This window comes from Delphinapterus leucas, chromosome 7 (assembly GCF_059928025.1).
Source record: "Delphinapterus leucas isolate spDelLeu-1000000601 "Yukka" chromosome 7, BTC_Dleu_Yukka2, whole genome shotgun sequence".
In the NCBI taxonomy this organism is placed as follows: Eukaryota; Metazoa; Chordata; class Mammalia; order Artiodactyla; family Monodontidae; genus Delphinapterus; species Delphinapterus leucas.
The window spans coordinates 94,031,946-94,052,941 of NC_143135.1; the positions used below are offsets into that span (position 1 = coordinate 94,031,946).

Below are 20,996 nucleotides of genomic sequence, written 5' to 3' on the forward strand. Positions count from 1 at the left end.
TGGGAAGGACCATCGGGATGGAGTGGTGGCAGACCTCTCTTGTTCCGTCAGCCTTTCATTGGGCATTTCTGGAGCACCCACTGTATGCCAGGCGCGCTGCCAGGCCCTGGGGCTACAGAGAGAAATAAAATGCATATGCACCGCACAAAATGATGGGGAATTAAGGAGCAGGGATTGGGGGGACGTCTGGGGGGTCTGGGAAGACTCAGCGGGAGGAGGTGGTATTTAATTTGAACCTTAAAGAATGGGTGGAATTTCTAAGAGCAGAGATTTGCGAAGCAAGAGTAAGGGGGATAGAAGGGTGCTCTACGCAGCCAAAGGAATAAGCAAGGGCAAAGGGGAAAGTGCAGGGGGCAGTCCGCCTTCACCGGAGCCTGCAGTCTGCAGGGAGGTGAGAGCCAGCTGGGGCTTCTCCCAGCTGAATCCTTTTGTGCCTTTGGTGCTCTACCTGCCCTGCCCTCCACCCCAGATTCTGTGAATCTTCAAGCCCATCCAGATTTCTGTGCTGGCAGTGAGCTGAGGGTAAATGGCTGTTGTCAGCTTTAAAGTGTTATCACTCCAAGAAGTATCTTTATGTTAATAGGTAAGAGGTTAAAACGAAAAGCTTTAGAGCTAAAATAGCTTGAAGGAGAAAAGACATATGATTATATCAACATATTATTTATCAAATGTGGAAAGCTGTTGTTAAAATTCAGCAGTCCTTCTGATAAAAACCAAGGGGGAGGGACTTCCCTGGTGGCGCAGCGGTTAAGATTCTGCCTGCCAATGCAGGCGACGGGGGTTCGAGCCCTGGTCCGGGAAGATCCCACATGCCGTGGAGCAACTAAGCCCGCGAGCCACAGCTACTGAGCCCATGTGCCACAACTACCGAGGCCTGCGTGCCTAGAGCCCGTGCTCCATAACAAGAGAAGCCAACGCAATGAGAAGCCCGCACACTGCAACAAAGAGTAGCCCCCGCTCGCTGCAACTAGAGAAAGCCCCGCGCGCAGCAAGAAGACCCAATGCAGCCAAAAATAAAACAAAAACAAAAACAAAAAACCCCACGAAAAACCAAGGGGAAACTTCCTAAACAAGATAACAGAAAATCATAGAAAACATAATAGTGACAGGCTAAAGTTATTACCATTAAAGTCAGGCTTAGGAAAGAGAAGGTCATTATCACTACTCTTATCCCACATAGCTTAGATCAGTCTAGTTAACTCAATAAGATGAGAAAACGGAGCAAATATTAGAAAGCAAAGGATTATTATTTGCAGATTATATAATATGGATAGAAATATCCTAACCAATACGGTGGTTAGACACAGGTTAAACAATAAAAATCAATAGATCAATATATGTATGGGAATTTTGTGTATATGATAAAGATGGCATTCATATTAGAGGGAAATAGATACATTTATTCAATAACTGTTGTCGGGACAACTGGCTACCTTTTGGGAGGAAAGAAAACTAAATCCCTAACTCATCTACAAATAAACTCCAGATAGGTCAAAGAGCTTAACATTAAAAATAAAACTACAGGAAAAAATAGAATATTTAAAAAATCTTATATTGAAGAAGTTCTAACAAAACTCAGAAGATATGTTTTAAAAAATGGACAGGCTTGACTAACATTTTTAAAACTTCTGTAGAATCAGGCTTCCAGTATTCCAATTCTGGTTCTGCCACTTAGTAACTGGGATACCCCATGCTAGTTACTTATTCTTTCTGTGTCTCAATTTTGTCATTTGAGAAAAGGGGATAACAATAGTACATACTTTGTAATGTAGGAATTAAATGAGATACTCCACGTAAGGCACTTAGAATGGTGTCTAGCACATTGTAAATGCTCAATAAAGGTTAGCTATTAGTGTTATTACCACTACAACTTCTGAGAAAAATGACATTTACAAAGTTAAAAGATAAGTCACAGACTAGGAGACATTTGTTGCACAATAAAGAGACAAAGGGTAAATGTCTATAATATACAAAGAGCTTTTACAAGTCAATAACGCCCCCCCCCACCCCCGCCTGCCACGAACAACTTGGGGAAAAATGAACAAAGAATGTGAACAGGTATTTGACAGAAATTCAAATGGCCACTAAATATATGAAAAAAGTTCAACTTCATTAATAGCAAAAGAGGGACTTCCCGGGTGGTCCAGTGGCTAAGACTCCACACTCCCACTTCAGGGGGCCCAGGTTCGATCCCTGGTCGGGGAACTAGATCCCGCATGCTGAAACTAAAAGATCCTGCATGCCACAACTAAGACCTGGCACAGCCAAATAAATAAGTAAATCAATATTTTAAAAAAGTCATTAATAGTGAAAGAACACAATTAAAACAATATTTAGATAACATCATCAGAATTACTTTTGCCTCTCACATTGGTAATATTTGGTGTTGGTGAAGGTGTTGGTTGGACTGTAAATTATTCCATTTTTAGAGAGAAATTTGGCAATGTCTATTAAAATGTAAAAAATGTAAACTCTGAGCAGTGTCACTTCTAGGATCCTATCCAACAAAAATCCAACAGTATTTCAGCATTGTGTACAACATCAAAACTTTGGAAGCAAAAAAAAAAAAAAATTACCAATAGGGACATGAGACATTCAATCAACTGAGTCTTATGTAACCATTATAAAGAATGGAGTAACTTCTTATGAACTCACCTTGGAAGACGTTTATGACATGTTCAATGAAAAAAGTAAAGGGACTTCCTTGGTGGTCCAGTGGTTAAGACTCTGTGCTTCCACTGCAGGGAGCATGGGTTCGATCCCCTGGTCGGGGAACTAAGATCCTTCATGCTGCATGGTGCAGCCAAAAAAAAAAAAGAAAGCCTATTGTAGAACAATATGTACATTATGATCTCATTTCTATAAAAATTAAAAAGTATGCACATGTGCATATACATGTATGCATATAAATTTATATCTGCATAAGAATTAAAAAGCCTTCAGCAAAGGTGGGAACCCAAATGTCAACAGTGGTTTCCTCTAAAGTGTGGAATTCCTTCCTTCCTTCTTTTGCTCATTCATTCATTCAGCAAATGCGTTGAATGCCTAATACATGTTAAAGGCTGTTTTAGGCACTGTGGACACAACAATAACTAAAATAAACAGAATCCCTATCTTCATGTAGCTTACATTCTAATGCAGGGAAACAGACAATAAATAAATAAAATACATAGCATTTCAGATGGTGATATGTGCAATGGGGGAAAATAAAGCAGAGAAGGAAGATGGAAGGGCAATTTGCAATTTTTTTTTAATAAACTTACCTATTTATTTATTTGTTTTTGGCCGCGTTGGGTCTTCGTTGCTGTGTGTGGGCTTTCTCTAGTTGCGGCCCACGTGCTTCTCATTGCGGTGGCTTCTCTTGCTGCGGAGCACAGGCTCTAGGTGCATGGGCTTCAGTAGTTGTGGCTCGCGGGCTCTAGAGTGCAGGTTTAGTAGTTGTGGCACGTGGGCTCAGTAGTTGTGGCGCACGGGCTTAGTTGCTCCGTGGCATGTGGGATCTTCCCGGACCAGGGCTCAAATCCGTGTCCCCTGCATTGGCAGGCAGATTCTTAACCACTGCGCCACCAGGGATGTCCTCCCAGTTTGCAATTTTAAATAAGGTGAATTGAAGGTATAGAAAGAACATTTCACATCTTTTGAAAACAATGGTAGGATTGAGTGTTTGTCTTTCTTATTATGTGGATGGTTTTCTGTATTTTACAAGTAAACAGGATGAAAAGAGAAGAAAAAGTTATAACAGTAAAATTTCTGACCTGGGGGTAGGGCATAATTGAGACTGATTTGGTTTTTTTCCTCCCCCATCTTTACAAAATCACCCCTAAATGCTCATTCCTGATGGCAAAAGATAATCTACAATGTGTGAAATTCTCAGTTTCTCTTCCTCACTCATTGGGTATATTACTGGCATATCAACTGGTGTGTCATTTTTGTTATTTTCCCCCAAAGACTTGCTTTCTTAATTATGTTTGCCTAAGGGCATTTAAAACTTAGTTTGCATTTCTAAGTACAAGTCTGTAGGGAAACCTGATAAAATGCAAATTGCTTATCTGTGTGGAGTAACCTCATTAATCCCATAGTAACCCTTATTTTATTAGCTCTCCACATTAGAGAGCAAGGGACCTAAGGAACAAAAGGTAAGAATTTTGATGGCAATTAACGTCAACCAGGTTGATTGCAAGTTTTCGGACAGGGGGACAAAATCTGCAAATGGTTTTACAAACCCTGATTTTGTGCAAGGTCTGTGGTGGATGAACTGGTGAGCTCTCAGTGTCCTTCCCAGTCTGCTCCTTTGGCTCCTCTGTGAGACTTTTAAGGTGTGTGGAGAGGAAGGGGGAGCAATGATTTGTCATCTGCAGGCAGAAAAAAGGAAGTACAGGCAGAACTGCCACAGAAAAGACTTGACGTTAAACATGAGGAATACCTTCTGGATGTCTGCTTTGGGATCCACGGGAACAGCAGTCTGAGTTCCTCATCCTGGGATCAGGCCCTGAGTGGTGCTGGGACTAGTTTCAGGACTTAGCAGGAGCCAGACGCGTCCCCACCATGGAGCCTGCCAGGAGCTGCTCCAGGGCTCCATCCTCCTCGCCAAACGACTAACTTGCTTCACTTTTCTGCTCCCCAGTTTTCCCATTAATTTAATGGCCAGAGCTGTCTTTGCCGCTCTTAACTTCTGGAGGTTGAGGACGTGTAAGAGAAAGGAAGATTTGCCCTCGTGCAAACAAAACTAAAGCCTTTTAAATTATATTAGTAGTAACCCTTCTGCCAGGCAGGGTTTGTGGAGGGGCTACACACTGTCATTTTTTTCCTTCTTAAATAGACTGTTGGAAAGAGTTATGACAGGGCTTCCCTGGTGGCGGCGCAGTGGTTATGAATCCGCCTGTCAATGCAGGGAGCACGGGTTCGAGCCCTCGTCCGGGAAGATCCCACACGCCGCAGAGCAACTAAGCCCGTGCGCCACAACTACCGAGCCTACGCTCTAGAGCCTGCGAGCCACAACTACTGAAGCCTGCGCGCCTAGAGCTCGTGCTCCACAACGAGAGAAGCCACCGCAATGAGAAGCCCGCGCACCGCAAAAAAGAGTGGCCTCCCGCGCTCAGCAACTAGAGAAAGCCCGCGTGCAGCTGCGAAGAACTAGTGCAGCCCAAAATTGAATAAATAAATAAATTTAAAAAAGAAATAGTTATGACAGATATTATTATACCCTTCTTGCCTGAGCCCTGCCCTCTGGTAAAAAAGATGGACAGTGGTCTCTTAACTCCTAAGCGGGTACTAACTGATTTAGTCATAGTAAATGGGAGTCTTTCTTTTGTTTATTAAAGCCTCGGTGGGTTGATTATTGAGCATCAGCATATTATTCACCTGATGTTAATCACGCTACTATAAACGATGACCAAAAGATTGCCTTAGGTAAGTCACGTTACTGTCGATACTCTGAATGATCCTTTCCTGCCCGGAAAGAAATTCCCCTCATAGCTAAATTCTCTCTCTCTTATAACCCCTTGCGGAGCCCCATCAACTATGCTGGACTACCTCTCCCATCATGCAACGGGAAACGTACACATCGCCTCCGTGATCCGACGGGAACTTTAACCAATCCGATGACAGGGCTCTCATTCGGCGACCTTTTGACTCTGAGTAGAGGCGGGACTCTCAGTTGCTAGGTTCTTACCCTTTCCGGAAGTGGTTATTGGCCGCTGCAGGGCAACACCCCGGCGTCCCTGGGAGCTGGGAGCCGGGGTGGTGCTGGGGAAGTTGCGCAGAGCCGGGAGCTAGCGCCCCGGGCCTCCCGGGGTGGGGGACAGGTGAGAACCCCCTGGAGGGAGGGTTGGGTGGCTAGGAAGGGAGGGAAGCGGGAAAGTCGAGGCACGCTCGTGTGCCACCGAGCGGGATGTGCATGAGTGTGGGCGGGAACTGAAGGAAGAGGTGAAGATGGAGCGGCCAGATCAGTGCGCCTCTATCCAAAATCTGAGTGGCGGAAGGGCCTGGGCTGGAGTGCTGGCGGGGCAGTGAGAGCGGGCACTGGGCCACGAGTGTGAGCTGGCAGGGGCGCTCGTTTATTTGTCCTGTTCGGATTTAGTGTGTACGGCCGGTCTTCTGAACCCTGCTTGAACATTTCTCTCGTGGGGAAGCTTCCCCCCATGTTCGAGTCGGGGCTGGCCCAACCTTTTGCTGTCTTATGGCCAGCTGGGGAAGTTAGTAAGTTTTTTGTTTTCATTTTTTCCTTTCCTTGCATTGATTCAAAAATCTACCTTCTCCTTGTGGAACCGCGCTCCTCACTTGCCTTCCACGACTCCTCTCTCTCTGGGGTTTCCTAACCCAGCCCCCTTCATCAGCCTTTGCAAGCCCTTACTTTCTGTTCACTACACTCCATCTCTGAGCAGCTTCACCCAGAGTTTCAGTTACCATCTATTTAACGGTTACTCCCCAAACTGTGGCTCCCGCCAGACCTCTTTTCTTGAGTCTTGAGCTCCGACTTGCTTACTGATCATCCCAACTGAATGTCGCCCCATCCTTCCCGGTCCCCCAGATCTGTTCCTCCTTTGTAGTTCCTGTCTCAGTGAAGGACTTCACCCATTCACTCAGTCAGCCATGTCTGCACTTGGAATTCATTCATCTATTATAATATATGCAGCAACATTTGTTGGCCATTCCCTGTATCTAGGCAGTATGCTAGGTGGGGCTATCGGGCAAGGCATAGAAGTGAACTGATAATCACAATTTACTGCTTTAAGTGCTCTGATTGTTCTCCTGCCTCTCCCTTACTTGCTGCAGACATCAAGTACTGTTCTTTTGCCTCATAATACACCTGGAATCTGGCCCTTCCTTTCCATTCTCACAGCCACTGACTTAGTTCATAATTTCTTGCTTTTTTTTTTTTTTGGCCACCATGGGGATCTTAGTTCCCCAACTGGGGATCGAACCAGTGCCCACTTCATTGGAAGCACAGAGTCTTAATCACTGGACCGCCAGGGAAGTCCCTAGTTCATAATTTCTTGCCTGTGTTTTCAGGATACCTTTCTAACTGGTCCCTCCGCGTCTTTTCTTGCCCTCCTCCAATTAGTTCTTACACAGCTGTCAGAATCATCTTTCTAAACTACAGATCTGATCAGGCCAGTCTCCTTTGTGAAATCTTGTGATGGTTGCTCATCATGTCAGGATACAGCCTCAGTCCTCCCAAGCCTTTTATTATGTGCTCCTTGCCTTCCATTGTAGATCTCTCTCTTGCCATTGTCCCTTGTGCGCTGGTCACGTCAGAATGTTTAAGAGCTCAGGGCTTTGGAGTCAGATAGATGTGGGTGCATGCACGTTCTGCTGTGCCATTTACTAGCTGTGAAACCTTGGGCAAGTTTAAAAAACTTTTTGAAACTTGCTGAGCCTCAGTTTTCTCTTTTGAAAAATGGGGATAATAATTTCTACTTAGCAGAGAGGATGAGGTGTGATGATGTATATATAGCATTAGTACAATTCTTGGAACATAGGAAGTGTTCAGTGAATATAAGCTTTTGTTGTCATTAATTCTCTGCACCTACCGTATACTCTCTTCTGCCTCTTTGCCTTTGTGTAAGCTGTGTCTTCTGCCTTAAATAACCTTACTCCCTTATCCTGGTGAGCTCCTGCTTATCCTTCAAGAGCCATCTCCATGGTCCTCTACTCTGCAATGCTTTTCCTGATCTTCCAAAGTAGGGTTAATTGCCCTTCCTTTGTGTCCTGTCATATTTTCTGATACTTCCCTTAATGCACTTAACACACTGTATAATCATGTATTTACCTATTTGGCTTCACAACTAGGTTGAGCTGGAGCGTTATCAGGTTTGTGGCTGTGACAGCACAGTGCCTGACCCATGGTAGGTGTTCAGTAAATGGTTATTGGATGTCTGAATGGCCTTAACTTATATTCCCTGGTACTAGCTTTGTCCTCTAGAACAATGTAGACTAAGCCCTTTAAATAAGTGAATGGTAATAATAACAACTAACATTTATTGAGGTCTTACTGTGTTTTGAGTATTTTACATGTATTGAGTCATTTAATCCTCACAACCCTTTTAGATAGACATTGTTATTATCCCCATTTTATAGATGAGGAAACTGAGGCAACTTGCCCAGCTGGTAAGTGGCAGAGCTGGGATTCAAAGCCAAGAATGTTCCCAAACCTGTGCTCATTACCACTGCATAATCAACTCTAATGTCTTCCACGTTCTCCTCAATGCCTTCTCCAGTAAATCTTTTCTTTTCTGGTGGTGAACTTTCTTTATAATTGTTCAAGCAGGGTGGAAGAAATAAATATGCAGGGAACTCTAAGTATGCATATACGTGTGTATGCTCTGTGAGTACGCAGGTGTGCAAAACTTTTTGGCTGTGCCTGTCAAATTAGACCACATTCACAGTAAGGTAACCATAATGTCGAGAGACTGGGAACCAGTGGCATGTATTGAAGGGAAGGGAGCTGGGAAAACCTGGCTTGGAGTAGTGGTGCCTTGGGTGCCCTTTGTGGGTCCAGAGGGTGGAATGGGGCAAATGGGAGGAAGTTTCTTAGACATAGATTTTTGGCTCACTAAGAGAAAGACCTTTTCATAGTTAAGGATGATCTGCCTGTGGAGTTGGCAGTAACATCAGTAATATTGCTAAATTTATTTAACATGTTTTGTGTACCAGGGACTGTGCTAGGCACTGTACAGGTATATATTATCTCAGTTCATCTTCAAACAACCTTTTGATGTAGATTATCATGATTGTTTGAATTACGCACATGAGGTTATTGAGGCTTAGAGAGGTGAAGTACCTTGCCTAAGTTCATACAGCTGGTAAATGAGAAAGATGGGATTTAATTCAGGTGTTTCTGGCCCCCAAACTGGTGCTTCAGCCACTATGCTGTCTGGCACTTAAAGCATAGAGAGGAAATATTTGGCAAGGGAAGGGCAGTTGGACTAGAGCTCTTACGGGCTTTTTTTGCGTTTGAGATTCTTTGGCTGTATATTAGTGGTTTAGAGCAGTGACCAAGTTCCTACGTTTACTTAGCTTATTTTAGGCTTGGTTGGTAAATGCAGAAGGAGGCAGAGGCATGACCCTCAGAAGCCTGTGGCTTAACAGGAGAGGTGGAACACATTCCCATAAAAAAGGTAATACTGAGAAAAATATGCCTATGAACAAAGGAAAACTGTGTCCTTTGTACCGAGGTAGTTATAAGTAGACAGGAGAGGCCGAGGTTGGCCAGGGAGGGCTTCCTGGAGAAGGTGTATGAGCCTTTCCTTTTTTGCTAGATTCTGGGATTGGCAGGAGATGGATGAGGACAGTTGGGTGATCCTTTCCCACAACTCCGTGGCTCACAGTGAGGGTCAGGCCTGGTGGCAAGCACATCTCATCAGGTTTCATCTGATCTATCGGTAAGTGCTGCATGGAGTACCACGTTGACGGTTCTGAAGCCGTGTCTAGGGTGCCAAGATTGCCAGTGATGCCCCTCACGGTCTCAGGCTTAGAGGGAAATGTTAGGACGTGTGCCGTGTGTTTCCTGAAGCTGATCTCAGGGCTGCTTTCTTAGATGTCTCATCTTACCCCCGCTCACCCAGGTTATCATCACCTCTCATCTAGATTGGCTCGTGGTTTCCTACCTAATCTCTCTGCAGCCACTCTGATTTTCTTCTTTTCCAATCTGGCCTCCATTCCTGTCTGTATTTCCAGGGGCTGCCTGAGTAATCTTTTCAAAATATGTATCTGGAAAAACCCTTTCCTGATTTCCAGCTCTCTTATTATAAAAGCCAAGTTCTCCACATGGCCCGGCTTCCACCCACCTGCCCAGCATCATCTCCGACTATGCTTCTTCTTGCTTAGTGTTCTTAGCTGTTGAAGGGCCTTTGCACGTGCTGCTGCTTTTGTTAGAACATCTTTTCCTCCTCTTTTTGTCTGGTGAATACCTCCTCATTCTTCACTTCTCGGCACAGGCTTCATCCAAGTCAGGCTCTTTTCCTTCAGAGCTCTTACCTCATTTAAAATTATACACTTATCTGTGACTGATTGGTTTGTCTCCCTCCCTCACTAGACTAGCTCCTGGGGAGTAGCAGGTGAATCTGTTTTTAATCACCATTGCATCTCTAGCGCCCAGCAACAAATAAATACTTCTCGAATGAGTAAATGATCTCTAGTAGCCATTGAACAAATGTCGTTTCTCTTCCACCACCTTCCTTATTCCTGCAATTCCTGCCCTTTTGACCCTGTCCTTGCCTATATCTTTCCTGAAGCCAGGCAAGGAAAGAAGGTAGACTATAGCCCACCCGTATTTTAATTTTTTTCTGGCAGAAGGTTTGTTTGACATTTGAGTAATCCAGGAATTTAGACTTTCCACATTCTTCCTGACCTTTAAATAGTTAAACATAGACAGTTTAGTAAATAGCTAATTAGGCATTTTGCCGGGAGGACAGAGATTTTACCTGCCCCCTGCTTTCTGGAGATGGGATGTATCTAGGGATAGGTAACATTTTTCAAATGCAGAATTTCTCGAATTCTCTGAGATGGTTGGTACAATGCCTTGTATAGGTCACTGCCTGTTGAATTGAATAACGTACAGCCTGATGTTCTTCCACCAAAATGCGCTTCCTACCTCCCCAGAGATCCTCTCCCTTTTTCTTTCCCTCTCCTCCCTAACTCAGAGGATGAAAGATTCCGAGGGCTCCTTAAACCTCCAGGCTGTGGCCACATCTCCTGCGCTGGTTCTTGGTCCTTTTCTGCTTCGCTTTTTCCGCGTCTGGCCCTCGTCATCTCTGACTGTATGTGTGGAGGCTCAAGCATTATGTCCGCAGGTGTTACAGGTTCTTAGGGGAGGGAGAAGATTCCCACTTAGGCTTAAGTACTGCAGGGAAGAATGTTTCTTTAGCCTTTCTTCCTGAGGCACAAAGGTGCTGCTTGGAGGTGTCGTGGTGGGAATGAGAGGGTGCGGAGCCTGGCTCCCTTGGGTCCAGTGACTGACAAAGGGAACCATGTTTTGTGAGCCCTAAGGCAAGACACCTCCCTTGCTCATCTGTCAGCTGCCAGAGTGCAGAGAGGGCCACGGGAATGGTCCCTCAGAGATCCTTTGCGTTTATCAGGGGCCCCTCTCCAGGGATCTTGGAACAGATTCAGAGTCACCAGATCTTGCCGTTTTCTGAGCCCTCATTACAGGCTGCATCCCAACCTTCTTTTTGACGATGAGGTCTTTTTTTTTTGCCTTGCCCCAAGGCACGTGGGATCTTAGTTCCCGGACCAGGGATCGAACCCGTGCCCCCTGTATTGGAAGTGTGGAGTCTTAACCATTGGACCGCCAGGGAAGTCCCGATGAGGTCTTTCTGCTCACTTCCTCTGCTATGAGGGCTGTGTCCTGCTTGCTGCCCCGGGTGGAACTGTGACAGTGTCTGAAGAGGTGGCTACAGGAGAGGTCAGGACCTGCTCCTCCAGGCTCCCTTCGGTCACACCGGTGTGGCTGCCACCGCCCGGTTAGGGAGGCATTCTGAAGGGCTGTCCGTGGCAGCCACTTTACAGGGTGACTTGTCCCTGTGTCATCGGGCTTCAGCGTGGGAGCTGCTGTAGGGGAGGGGTGCTGTGACCTGGGGTCCTGAGGTCGTTGTAGGAGTAGGGATGCAAAGGACGGAGCAATTCTAGAACCGTGCCAGCTTGTCAGTTGAAGAAGGTGGCACCGCCCCATCCCTGGAGCTAGGAATCTTGGATTCAGGTTGGATTCCTTTCCAGTCTTCCGCCCCCGCCTCCCCCCATTCCTGGTCCTATTAAACCTAACATCACAGCATCCCTTGTGTCTGTCCCTTCTTCTCCATTCCCACTGCTTCTGCCCTAGTTTAAGCCCTCATCATCTTTCCCGGGGACTGTAGCCTCCTCAGTGGTTTTCCTGATGCCAGTCTCTCATTTTTCCGATCCGGCCAGGCCACTCCTGCCAAAGTTCTCATCCTAAAAAAAGGCCACTCTGTGTCACTTTCTTCCACCAAAGCCCGCAGTGGCTCCTCTCTGCTGCAGGGCAGAGTTGAGGCCCTTCAGCATCATCCACTGAGATCACCATGACCAGACCCAGGCCTGGCTTCCACCCCGGCCCCTGCCATGCGCGCTGGCATCGGCTCCCCAGACCACCTTGCCTGACATGCCGTTCCCTCTGCCTGGGATTCCTCTCTCCGCTGTCAGAATTCTTGTCAGCCGTCGGTACCCAGCTCCTTGACAAAGCCTTCCTTCATCCCCGCAGTGGGAGTATGTTACTTCTGTGTTAGTACTCCCAGAGCAAGATGTGTTTTTCCCTTCTGCCTTCTACTGTTGAAGCTGTGTACGCTGCCTTGCTAGACTGTAAGCTCCCTGAGGGCATTGTTCAAGGTAAACAGGGACATGCAAACAGGGCTATGTGTTGGGACAGCGTGACTGCACCTGGGGTACATTGGTATATGTGTGTGTGTGTGCTGTTAGTTATTTTGGTGTCTCACTAGGGTTTTCTAGCAGGGGTCCTAGACTGTTAGTTCTTACTCCTATTTGGGGGGGGGGTAGAGTATGAAGTCAAACCCTTGAGACATTTGGGTTTCCAGATCGTTCATGGTCCACTAGAGTATTCAGCAGGGCTTTGGGGGGAGATGTGTCTAAGAACTTTCCAGGGTGCAGAGGCTATAAGGCCTGAGTTCTGAGCCACTGGTCCCACCCTCCACTCTCCCTGGCTCAGCTGGCCTGCAGGGGCTGGTCTGGCCCGGGTGCTCCATGACCCAGCTCCACCTTTTCCCCTTCTAAGCTGGGGCACTGATTTTCTCTTTGGGTGGGTGGGGCCTCTGGGATCTAGGTGTTCGAGCCCAAACCAGTCATGGCCGGAAGACCCATCCGCATAGGGGACCAGCTGGTTCTGGAGGAAGATTATGATGAGACCTACATCCCCAGTGAGCAAGGTGAGCGGCCTGGGTGTATTGTAATACTTCTTGGAGGGCAGTTTTTATGGTTTATTTTTGTTCTTCGAATGCAAAGTATGGTACATGCACAGGGTTGCTCAGTGTATTTGGGTTAGATCAGGGGTTGGCAAACTGTAGCCCACGGGCCTGACTTGGCCTGTTGCTTGCTTTTGTAGCTAAAGTTTTATTAGATAACAGCCATGCTTATTTATGTCTTGTTTATGGCTTCTTTCATGCTATAGGAGCAGTCGTATTGAGTAGCTGTGACAGAGACCATACAACCCACAAAACCTAAAATATTTACTGTCTGGCCCTTTACAGAAAAAGTTTGGTGACCTTGGGTCAGATCAATGATTAACTTTAAATGAAAATATAGTAGAGGATATCATGAAATACAGTATATCCTGAGGCCAGGGGAAACCCAATTTCTTAAGAACAAACTAAAGCTGTGTGTTTAAAAAAAAAAAAACAATAATAACATTATTAATAATAATAACAAAATTTATTGAGTGCTACTGTGTGCCAGTCTCTCTCCTAAGAACTTTTCATGTGTTTCCTTTTCAACCCTCACAGCAACTCTGTGAGTTAGATACTATTATTATCCCCATTTTACAGATGAGGAAACCAAGGCACAGGAAGGTTAAGTAACTTCCCTGTAGTCACACAGTTTACTAATCGGGGCAGCTGGGATCCACACCTAGGTATTCTAGCTCCAGGGCCTACACTTTGAAGCACATGCTATTTTGGGGCAGTGAAGATTTCTTTGAATTTCTCATGAGTTGCGGACCTGGACACACATTTTGCTTATAGTTCAGGTGGTTTGCGAGCCAGTTTTGGGGAAGAACTCTTGCGTCTGTAGGAGTCCGTGGATCCCACATTAGGATAGGATAGGATTTGTTATAACATAGAATTTTGTTTGTTTGCCGTGTAGAAATTTTTAATCTCTGTGTTAAATTTATCAGTCTGTTCTCATATGGCCCCTGAATTTTGTATCATAGTTAGAAAAGCTTCCCTGCTCTCATGTTGTCCTCAGGTTTGCCCCCACGCTGTTCGTGGCATAGCTCATCTTTCACCCACTGGTTGAGTGCCGCCTGTGTGTTTTGGGGTTTACTTTTTCTTCTGTTCCATGGGGCTGTCTGTTCAAACGCCAGAACTGTGCTCTTAACTACTGAGGCTCAGTAATAAATTCTAGTATCTAGTAAGGCTGAAATACCCTCATTCCTCTTCTTTTTTCAAAGTTTTCTTGGTTGTCTTATCTGCTTTATCTCCCCATGAACTTTAGAAACACCCTGTCTTTTTCTGGGGAGGGCTGTGTATTGGGGAACTGTTGGTATTTTAGAGAAAATTGTGTTAAATTTATGAATGAGCCTGGGGAGGATTGACATCTCTATGCAGTTAAGTTATGCATCCAGGTCAACCTGGAGGTTCCTATCAAAGAACATCTATTCCTTTCCGTTTGTGTCTGTTTTCTGTTCTTCAGGGGTGACTTAAAAGTTTTCTTCATTTTGGTTTCGCACATTTCTTGCTCAGTCTATTTCTTAAGGATTTTATTCATTTTGGTTTGCTATTATAAACGGGGTCTAACTTTTTCTAAGGCTATTTATAAAAAACTCTCTTCTGCTCAGTCGTGCGTAGACGTCCTAAGCTCGAGCCCCCATTTTCTCTTCCTGGACTTGCAGCAGCTTCCTAGTCAGCCTCCTGCTTCTACTCTTGCCCTTCTCCAGCCTGTGCTCCACTTAGCACCAGAGTGATCTTACAGTGTAAAGCAGATCATATCAGGGCTCTGCTTTTCATAATCTTCCGTATAATCTTCCATTATGCTCAGCATAACGCCCTCAGTGGGATGTGCAGGGCTGTGCATGACCCGGCCCTGCCACCCAGCCAGGCTCACCCAGTGCCTCTCTCTCCCTCCCTCTGCTAGGCACATGGTCTTTCTGACGGCCCCCAGACAGGCCAGGCTGCCACATGTCACAGGCCCTTTGAACCTGCTCTTCTACCTGAGTCCTCTTTCCTCAGTGCTCTGCATAGCTGGCTCCTTTGTTTCCTCCAGGATTTAGTTAAGTGTCCCATTCTGAGAGGTTTTCTGACCACCCTTTGTAAAAGACTGCCCCTCTACCTTGACAAACTCTGTCTCATACCTCACTCACTTCCTTCATTACATTTATCAGAAGCCTTAATCCCTTGCATATTTATCTGTTGATGTCATTACTGGCTGTTTCTTCTACCAGCATGTAAGCTCCATAAGGACAGAGGGCGTTTCTCTCTTAGTCATGACACATGGTGACTGGCACATAGGAGGCATTCAAACAATACGTGTGAAATTAATGAACACGTTAGTCCTTGGCTAACCAAATTTCGGCTGGTCCTTTTTGCCTTTCCTAGTCCCCAGGTATGTCATCTTCCAGAGTCCTCCACTGAGATGACCCATAAAGGATATGGTAAAGGGTAGAGGTGAACAGCCAGATGAAGAGATACATAGGGCAAGGTCCGAGAGGGTCCCAAGTGCAGGAGCTTCTGTCCCAGTGGAGCTGGGATGTGCCACCCTCCTTGCACGTGGAAGTGCCAGAAGCTCTCTGAACCGCAGAGTTTAGGGATTTTTATGGAGGCTTCGTCATGTACGTATGATCGCTTATTAACTCATTTTCCAGCCCCTCTCCAGAGAATGAGGGGAGAGGCTGAAAGTTCCAAGCTTCTAATCATGGCTTGGTCTTTCTGGTGGCCAGGCCCCGTCCAGGAGCCCACCCAGAGTCGCCTCATTGAGACAGAAGACTCTCTTGTCACTCAGGAAATTCCAAGGGCTTTAGGAACTCTGTGTCAGGAACTGGGACCAAAGACCAAACATTAACAGGAACGGGGGCAGAAACCAATATATAGCTCTCTTATTATCTCCCAAGACTGACTGATTCTTCCTTCTTTGTATCCACCCTCCTCCCACCCCCACCTCTCTTACCTTCCCACCCTCCTACCCCTCCTTGCAGAAATTCTTGAATTTGCCAAAGAGATTGGTATTGATCCCATAGAAGAACCAGAGCTGATGTGGCTGGCACGGGAGGGCATTGTGGCCCCACTGCCTGGGGAGTGGAAACCATGGTGAGTCAGCACGGGTGCCGCCTTCTGGCTTGGCCTTTGAGGCGGAGGGGGCCTGACACCGGAGATCAGCTTTAACCGGCCACCTTTCGAAGCCTGTCCTGCGATGGGCCATCCCTCTGCTGGGCCGCCTGATGCTTTGGGCCTGAGCCCAGGCCGCCTTAATGGTCCCTGGAGGGGTTCAGCAGGGATACCCAGGGTCCCAGGATCTAAGCTGCCGCCCTGCGTCAGCATCCGTTTTGGACACACGGAGGAGGTGTCATTATTTTCCTTTGCGGACTGAGATGGAGAGTGACAATACTGGGACCTCCTCAGTGTGTCCAGAGTGGATGCTGGTGCTGGAGAGGTTTGAGTGAGGCTACACAGACTGGCAGTGGTTTCCGTCTCCTTTGACAGCCCAGCCCTGAATTTGAGTGACTTGTGCATGAATGGGTTCCTATTTCCAGTTTCAGTTGGCAGTCTTTGAACTGTGAGAGCAGACACTCGCTCAGCTTATCTCAGGGGATCAGAGGTTGATGGTGAGGAAACAGACTGGCCGAGGCGGGGCGGCCACCGCCTTCCCCCCGACCCTCCCCACGCCAGGACTCCCACTCCTGGGGGCGCTGCTCTGTCCTCACCACCTGCACGGAGCTCTCTCCAGGTGGCCTTCTTACGGTCGGTGCCCCGAGTTTACTTCCTACCGTAGCGTGGGATTTCCTGTTTCTCCCAAACTAGCCCCCAGATATCTTGGGGTGGGGGGTCGTCTTTTCTGCTGGGATTGTGCAATTTTGTGTACAAGGTATAATTATCCTGTTCTTCCCTGAACCACTTAATGCGTTGGCCATACTTCAAAAAGACTGCAGTCGTAGCTTTACTTATCCCCGCCACAGGGTCCTAATCCTTCCAGCTTCTCCTTGCATGACGGGCTCCCTGTTCTCTGGATCTTTTTAGCCGCCTTTCCTTGGACCTTCTCCAGGTTATGACATCTTTCTTCTACTAAAGCCATCAGTACTGCACCCAGTATTCCAGGTGCTGAGGACTCAAGGTTGTGTTTATAGGAAAAGTTTGTAGGATAGTGGTTTCTGTTTGGTTTCCAACATCCACCCTGATAGCCACATTTGCCTTATCATTAATCCCTTTATTCTTTTTTCTTTATGTTTTTAAATCTGTATATATCTGTGCTGTTCTGCTTTTGGATACATTTTCTAATTAAAAACCACATGAGAAATGTAATCAGAATAATACCTTAATGTGCACATAATAAATAAATGGCTGCAGTGATGTAAAAAGGAAAAAGGGTGATGGAAGGAAGGAACTGTCATCGGCTGTGGCCCAGCTGTGTGCCAGGGTCATGCCAGCGGCCCTCAGGTACCTGCTGGGGGTAGTTAACACTGCCTCATCCGGTAAGGAGAGCATGAACTATTTCTCACTTTTTAAAGTAAGTCATTGAAAGTTATGTATATGTGTCTTCCTTCATCCTTACTCCCAGTCCCATGAGTAATTGCTGTTAGTTGGGGAATTCCTTCGAAGTCTGGATCCTCTCTTCTCTTCCATTAATATGTTTGTCTACCTTTACACCAATACTGTACTGTCTTTTTTTTTTTGCAGGTAGAAAAAAATCACAAATTTATTACATACATACATAGACATATATAAAAATACAGGCAGATACAAACAGAGATCTTACAGCTTGCTTTTAAATTTTAGCCATGAGACAGGAATGATAATGCAAAACTCACTAGTTTATAAAGAACAGTTGGATACAAATTGTGTTTCTGGTGAATGGTATTAGTTAAGGTGAATTGCTCAGATGGCTTAAACTTTTTACTAATATCTGCGTAAGAGATTTTAAGGTTTTTCATAGGCCAAGTTTTTAAAATACGCTTTCCTTTTTTTTCCCTACTTCTTTTTTTTGTTTTTATACTTTTAATTGGTATTTTTTGAATAACATAATTTAAGTTTTAATGATGTTCAGTTTATCGACTTTTCAAATATGATTAATGCTTTGTGTCCTGTTTAAGAAATGTTCGCCTATTCCAAAGTCGTGAAGATATTCTGTGTTTCGTTTTTTTTTCCCCCACAACTCACACACACACACTGTATTTTATTTTTACAAGAGATAAATAAACTGACACCAACCATTGTAAATGAATGACCACAACAAAAGCAACAATGATTGCAGTTACCAAACATGAAACACACTCATACTATGTCATAATATTGACATTCAGTCCAGGAATCCTCCACTGTAACAGCTCCTTTACTTTGCAGTGAAAATTGATTTGTATATTTTTTGGCCTCTGAGTCCTTGTGGGATTTTTTTTTTATTCAAACAGAAAGTCACAAAAATTATAATCATCCTCATCAGTTCACTCAGTCCCATGTAATTAATTTTATTTTTCATCTTGATCTTTTGTTAGCGCTTTTATGAATTCATCAGTTTTCCATTAGAGTTCTGAAAATGCTTCTTCATTCAGTTCAGCAGTATAGTCAGTTACCAAAAACCTGTACTTGTCAGAGTCTTTTCCTTGAATTCCTTGAAGATGAAACACTTTTATAGGAACATTTTTGCGAAAGCATCAGAGTCCACCCAGAACTGTCTGTAAATGACAAAAGACTTAAAAATGACCACGGTTAAAGATTTGATGAAAGTTCATAGCAATTCAATTGACAAGGACATTTAGTTACTTCTGAGATATACATTTTAAAGTAATAACTAGAATTATGACTTATAACATTATACCAGAACATATAAGATTTTTAGAAATTTCGTGTAATGTCTGAAACATTTATATTAACGTATTTCCATACAGATAACCCAAAGAAAGTTTAGTTTTAGTTGTTTTTTTGTTTGTTTGTTTTTTTATACTGCTGGTTCTTATTAGTCATCAGTTTTATACACATCAGTGTACACTGGTTTTCCTCCCTTGGTGTCCATATGTTTGTTCTCTACATCTGTGTCTCAACTTCTGCCCTGCAAACTGGTTCATCTGTACCATTTTTCTAGGTTCCACGTACATGCGTTAATATACGATATTTGTTTTTCTCTTTCTGACTTACTTCACTCTGTATGACAGTCTCTAGATCCACCCACATCTCTACAAATGACCCAATTCCGTTCCTTTTTATGGCTGAGTAATATTGCATTGTATATATGTACCACAACTTCTTTACCATTCGTCTGTCAATGGGCATTTAGGTTGCTTCCGTGACCTGGCTATTGTAAACAGTGCTGCAATGAACATTGGGGTGCATGTGTCTTTTTGAATTATGGTTTTATCTGTGTATATGCCCAGTAGTGGGATTGCTGGGTCATATGGTAATTCTATTTTTAGTTTTTTAAGGAACCTCCATACTGTTCTCCATAGTGGCTGTATCAATTTACATTCCCACCAGCAGTGCAGGAGGGTTCCCTTTTCTCCACACCCTCTCCAGCACTTGTTGTTTGTAGATTTTTCTGCTGATACCCATTCTAACTGGTGTGAGGTGATACCTCATTGTAGTTTTGATTTGCATTTCTCAAATAATTAGTGATGTTGAGCAGCTTTTCATGTGCTTCTTGGCCATCTGTATGTCTCCTTTGGAGAAATGTCTATTTAGGTCTTCTGCCCATTTTTGGATTGGGTTGTTTGTTTCTTTAATATTGAGCTGCATGAGCTGTTTATATATTTTGGAGATTAATCCTTTGTCCGTTGATTTGTTTGCGAATATTTTCTCCCATTCTGAGGGTTGCCTTTTCATCTTGTTTATGGTTTCCTTTGCTGTGCAAAAGCTTTAGAGTTTCATTAGATCCCATTTGTTTATTTTTGTTTTTATTTCCATTACTCTAGGAAGTGGATCAAAAAAGATCTTGCTGTGATTTATGTCAGAGTGTTTTTCCTATGTTTTCCTCTTAAGAGTTTTATAGTGTCTGGTCGTACATTTAGGTCTCGAATCCATTTTGAGTTTATTTTTGTGTATGGTGTTAGGGAGTGTTCTAATTTCATTCTTTTACATGTAGCTGTCCAGTTTTCTCAGCACCACTTATTGAAGAGACTGTCTTTTCTCCATTGTACATCTTTGCCTCCTTTGTCAGAGGTTAGTTGACCATAGGTGCATGGGTTTATCTCTGGGCTTTCTATCCTGTTCCATTGATCTGTGTTTCTGTTTTTGTACCAGTACCACATTGTCTTGATTACTGTAGCTTTGTAGTATAGTCTGAAGTCAGGGAGTCTGATTCCTCCAGCTCCGTTTTTTCCCTCAAGACTGCTTTGGCTATTCGGGGTCTTTTGTGTCTCCATACAAATTTTGAGATGATTTGTTCTAGCTCCTTAAAAAATGCCATTGGTAATTTGATAGGGATTGCATTGAATCTGTAGATTGCTTTGGGTAGTAGAGTCATTTTCACAATATTGATTCTTCCAATCCAAGAACATGGTATATCTTTCCATCTGTTGGTATCATCTTTAATTTCTTTCATCAGTGTCTTATAGTTTTCTGCATACAGGTCTTTTGTTTCCCTAGGTAGGTTTATTCCTAGGTATTTTATTCTTTTTGTTGCAATGGTAAATGGGAGTGTTTCCATAATTTATTTTTCAGATTTTTCATTAGTGTATAGGAATGCAAGAGGTTTCTGTGCCTTAATTTTATATCTTGCAACTTTACCAAATTCATTGATTAGCTCTGGAGTTTTCTGGTGGCACTTTTAGGATTCTCTATGTATAGTATCATGTCATCTGCAAACACTGACAGTTGTACTTCTTCTTTTCCAGTCTGTATTCCTTTTATTTCTTTTTCTTCTCTGATTGCAGTGGCTAGGACTTCCAAAACTATGTTGAATAATAGTGGTGAGAGTGGATATCCTTGTCTTGTTCTTCATCTTAGAGGAAATGCTTTCAGTTTTTCACCATTGAGAATGTTTGCTGTGGGTTTGTCGTATATGGCCTTTATTATGTTGAGGTAGGTTCCCTCTATGCCCACTTTCTGGAGAGTTTTTTTTTTATCATAAATGGGTGTTGAATTTTGTCAAAAGCTTTTTCTGCATCTATTGAGATGATC

At 44.3% G+C, this 20,996-nt stretch overlaps 1 protein-coding gene across 5 annotated transcripts in view; it reads left to right on the forward strand.

Moving 5' to 3' along the window:
• The first annotated feature begins 5,677 nt into the window (after positions 1–5,677).
• Positions 5,678–20,996, forward strand: part of CEP164 (centrosomal protein 164) — a 70,303-nt gene continuing 54,984 nt past the window's right edge. For 3 of the 5 annotated variants that reach the window (XM_089915573.1, XM_089915574.1, XM_089915575.1), the window contains exons 1-4: positions 5,678–5,804; positions 9,261–9,383; positions 12,791–12,893; positions 15,872–15,983. In XM_089915573.1, the coding sequence (XP_089771699.1) occupies positions 12,812–12,893; positions 15,872–15,983 (194 nt within the window). In that variant the 5' untranslated portion in view covers positions 5,678–5,804; positions 9,261–9,383; positions 12,791–12,811. The remainder of the gene's footprint in view (positions 5,805–9,260; positions 9,384–12,790; positions 12,894–15,871; positions 15,984–20,996) is intronic. The other 2 variants (XM_089915576.1, XM_089915572.1) reach the window with 2 other exon arrangements.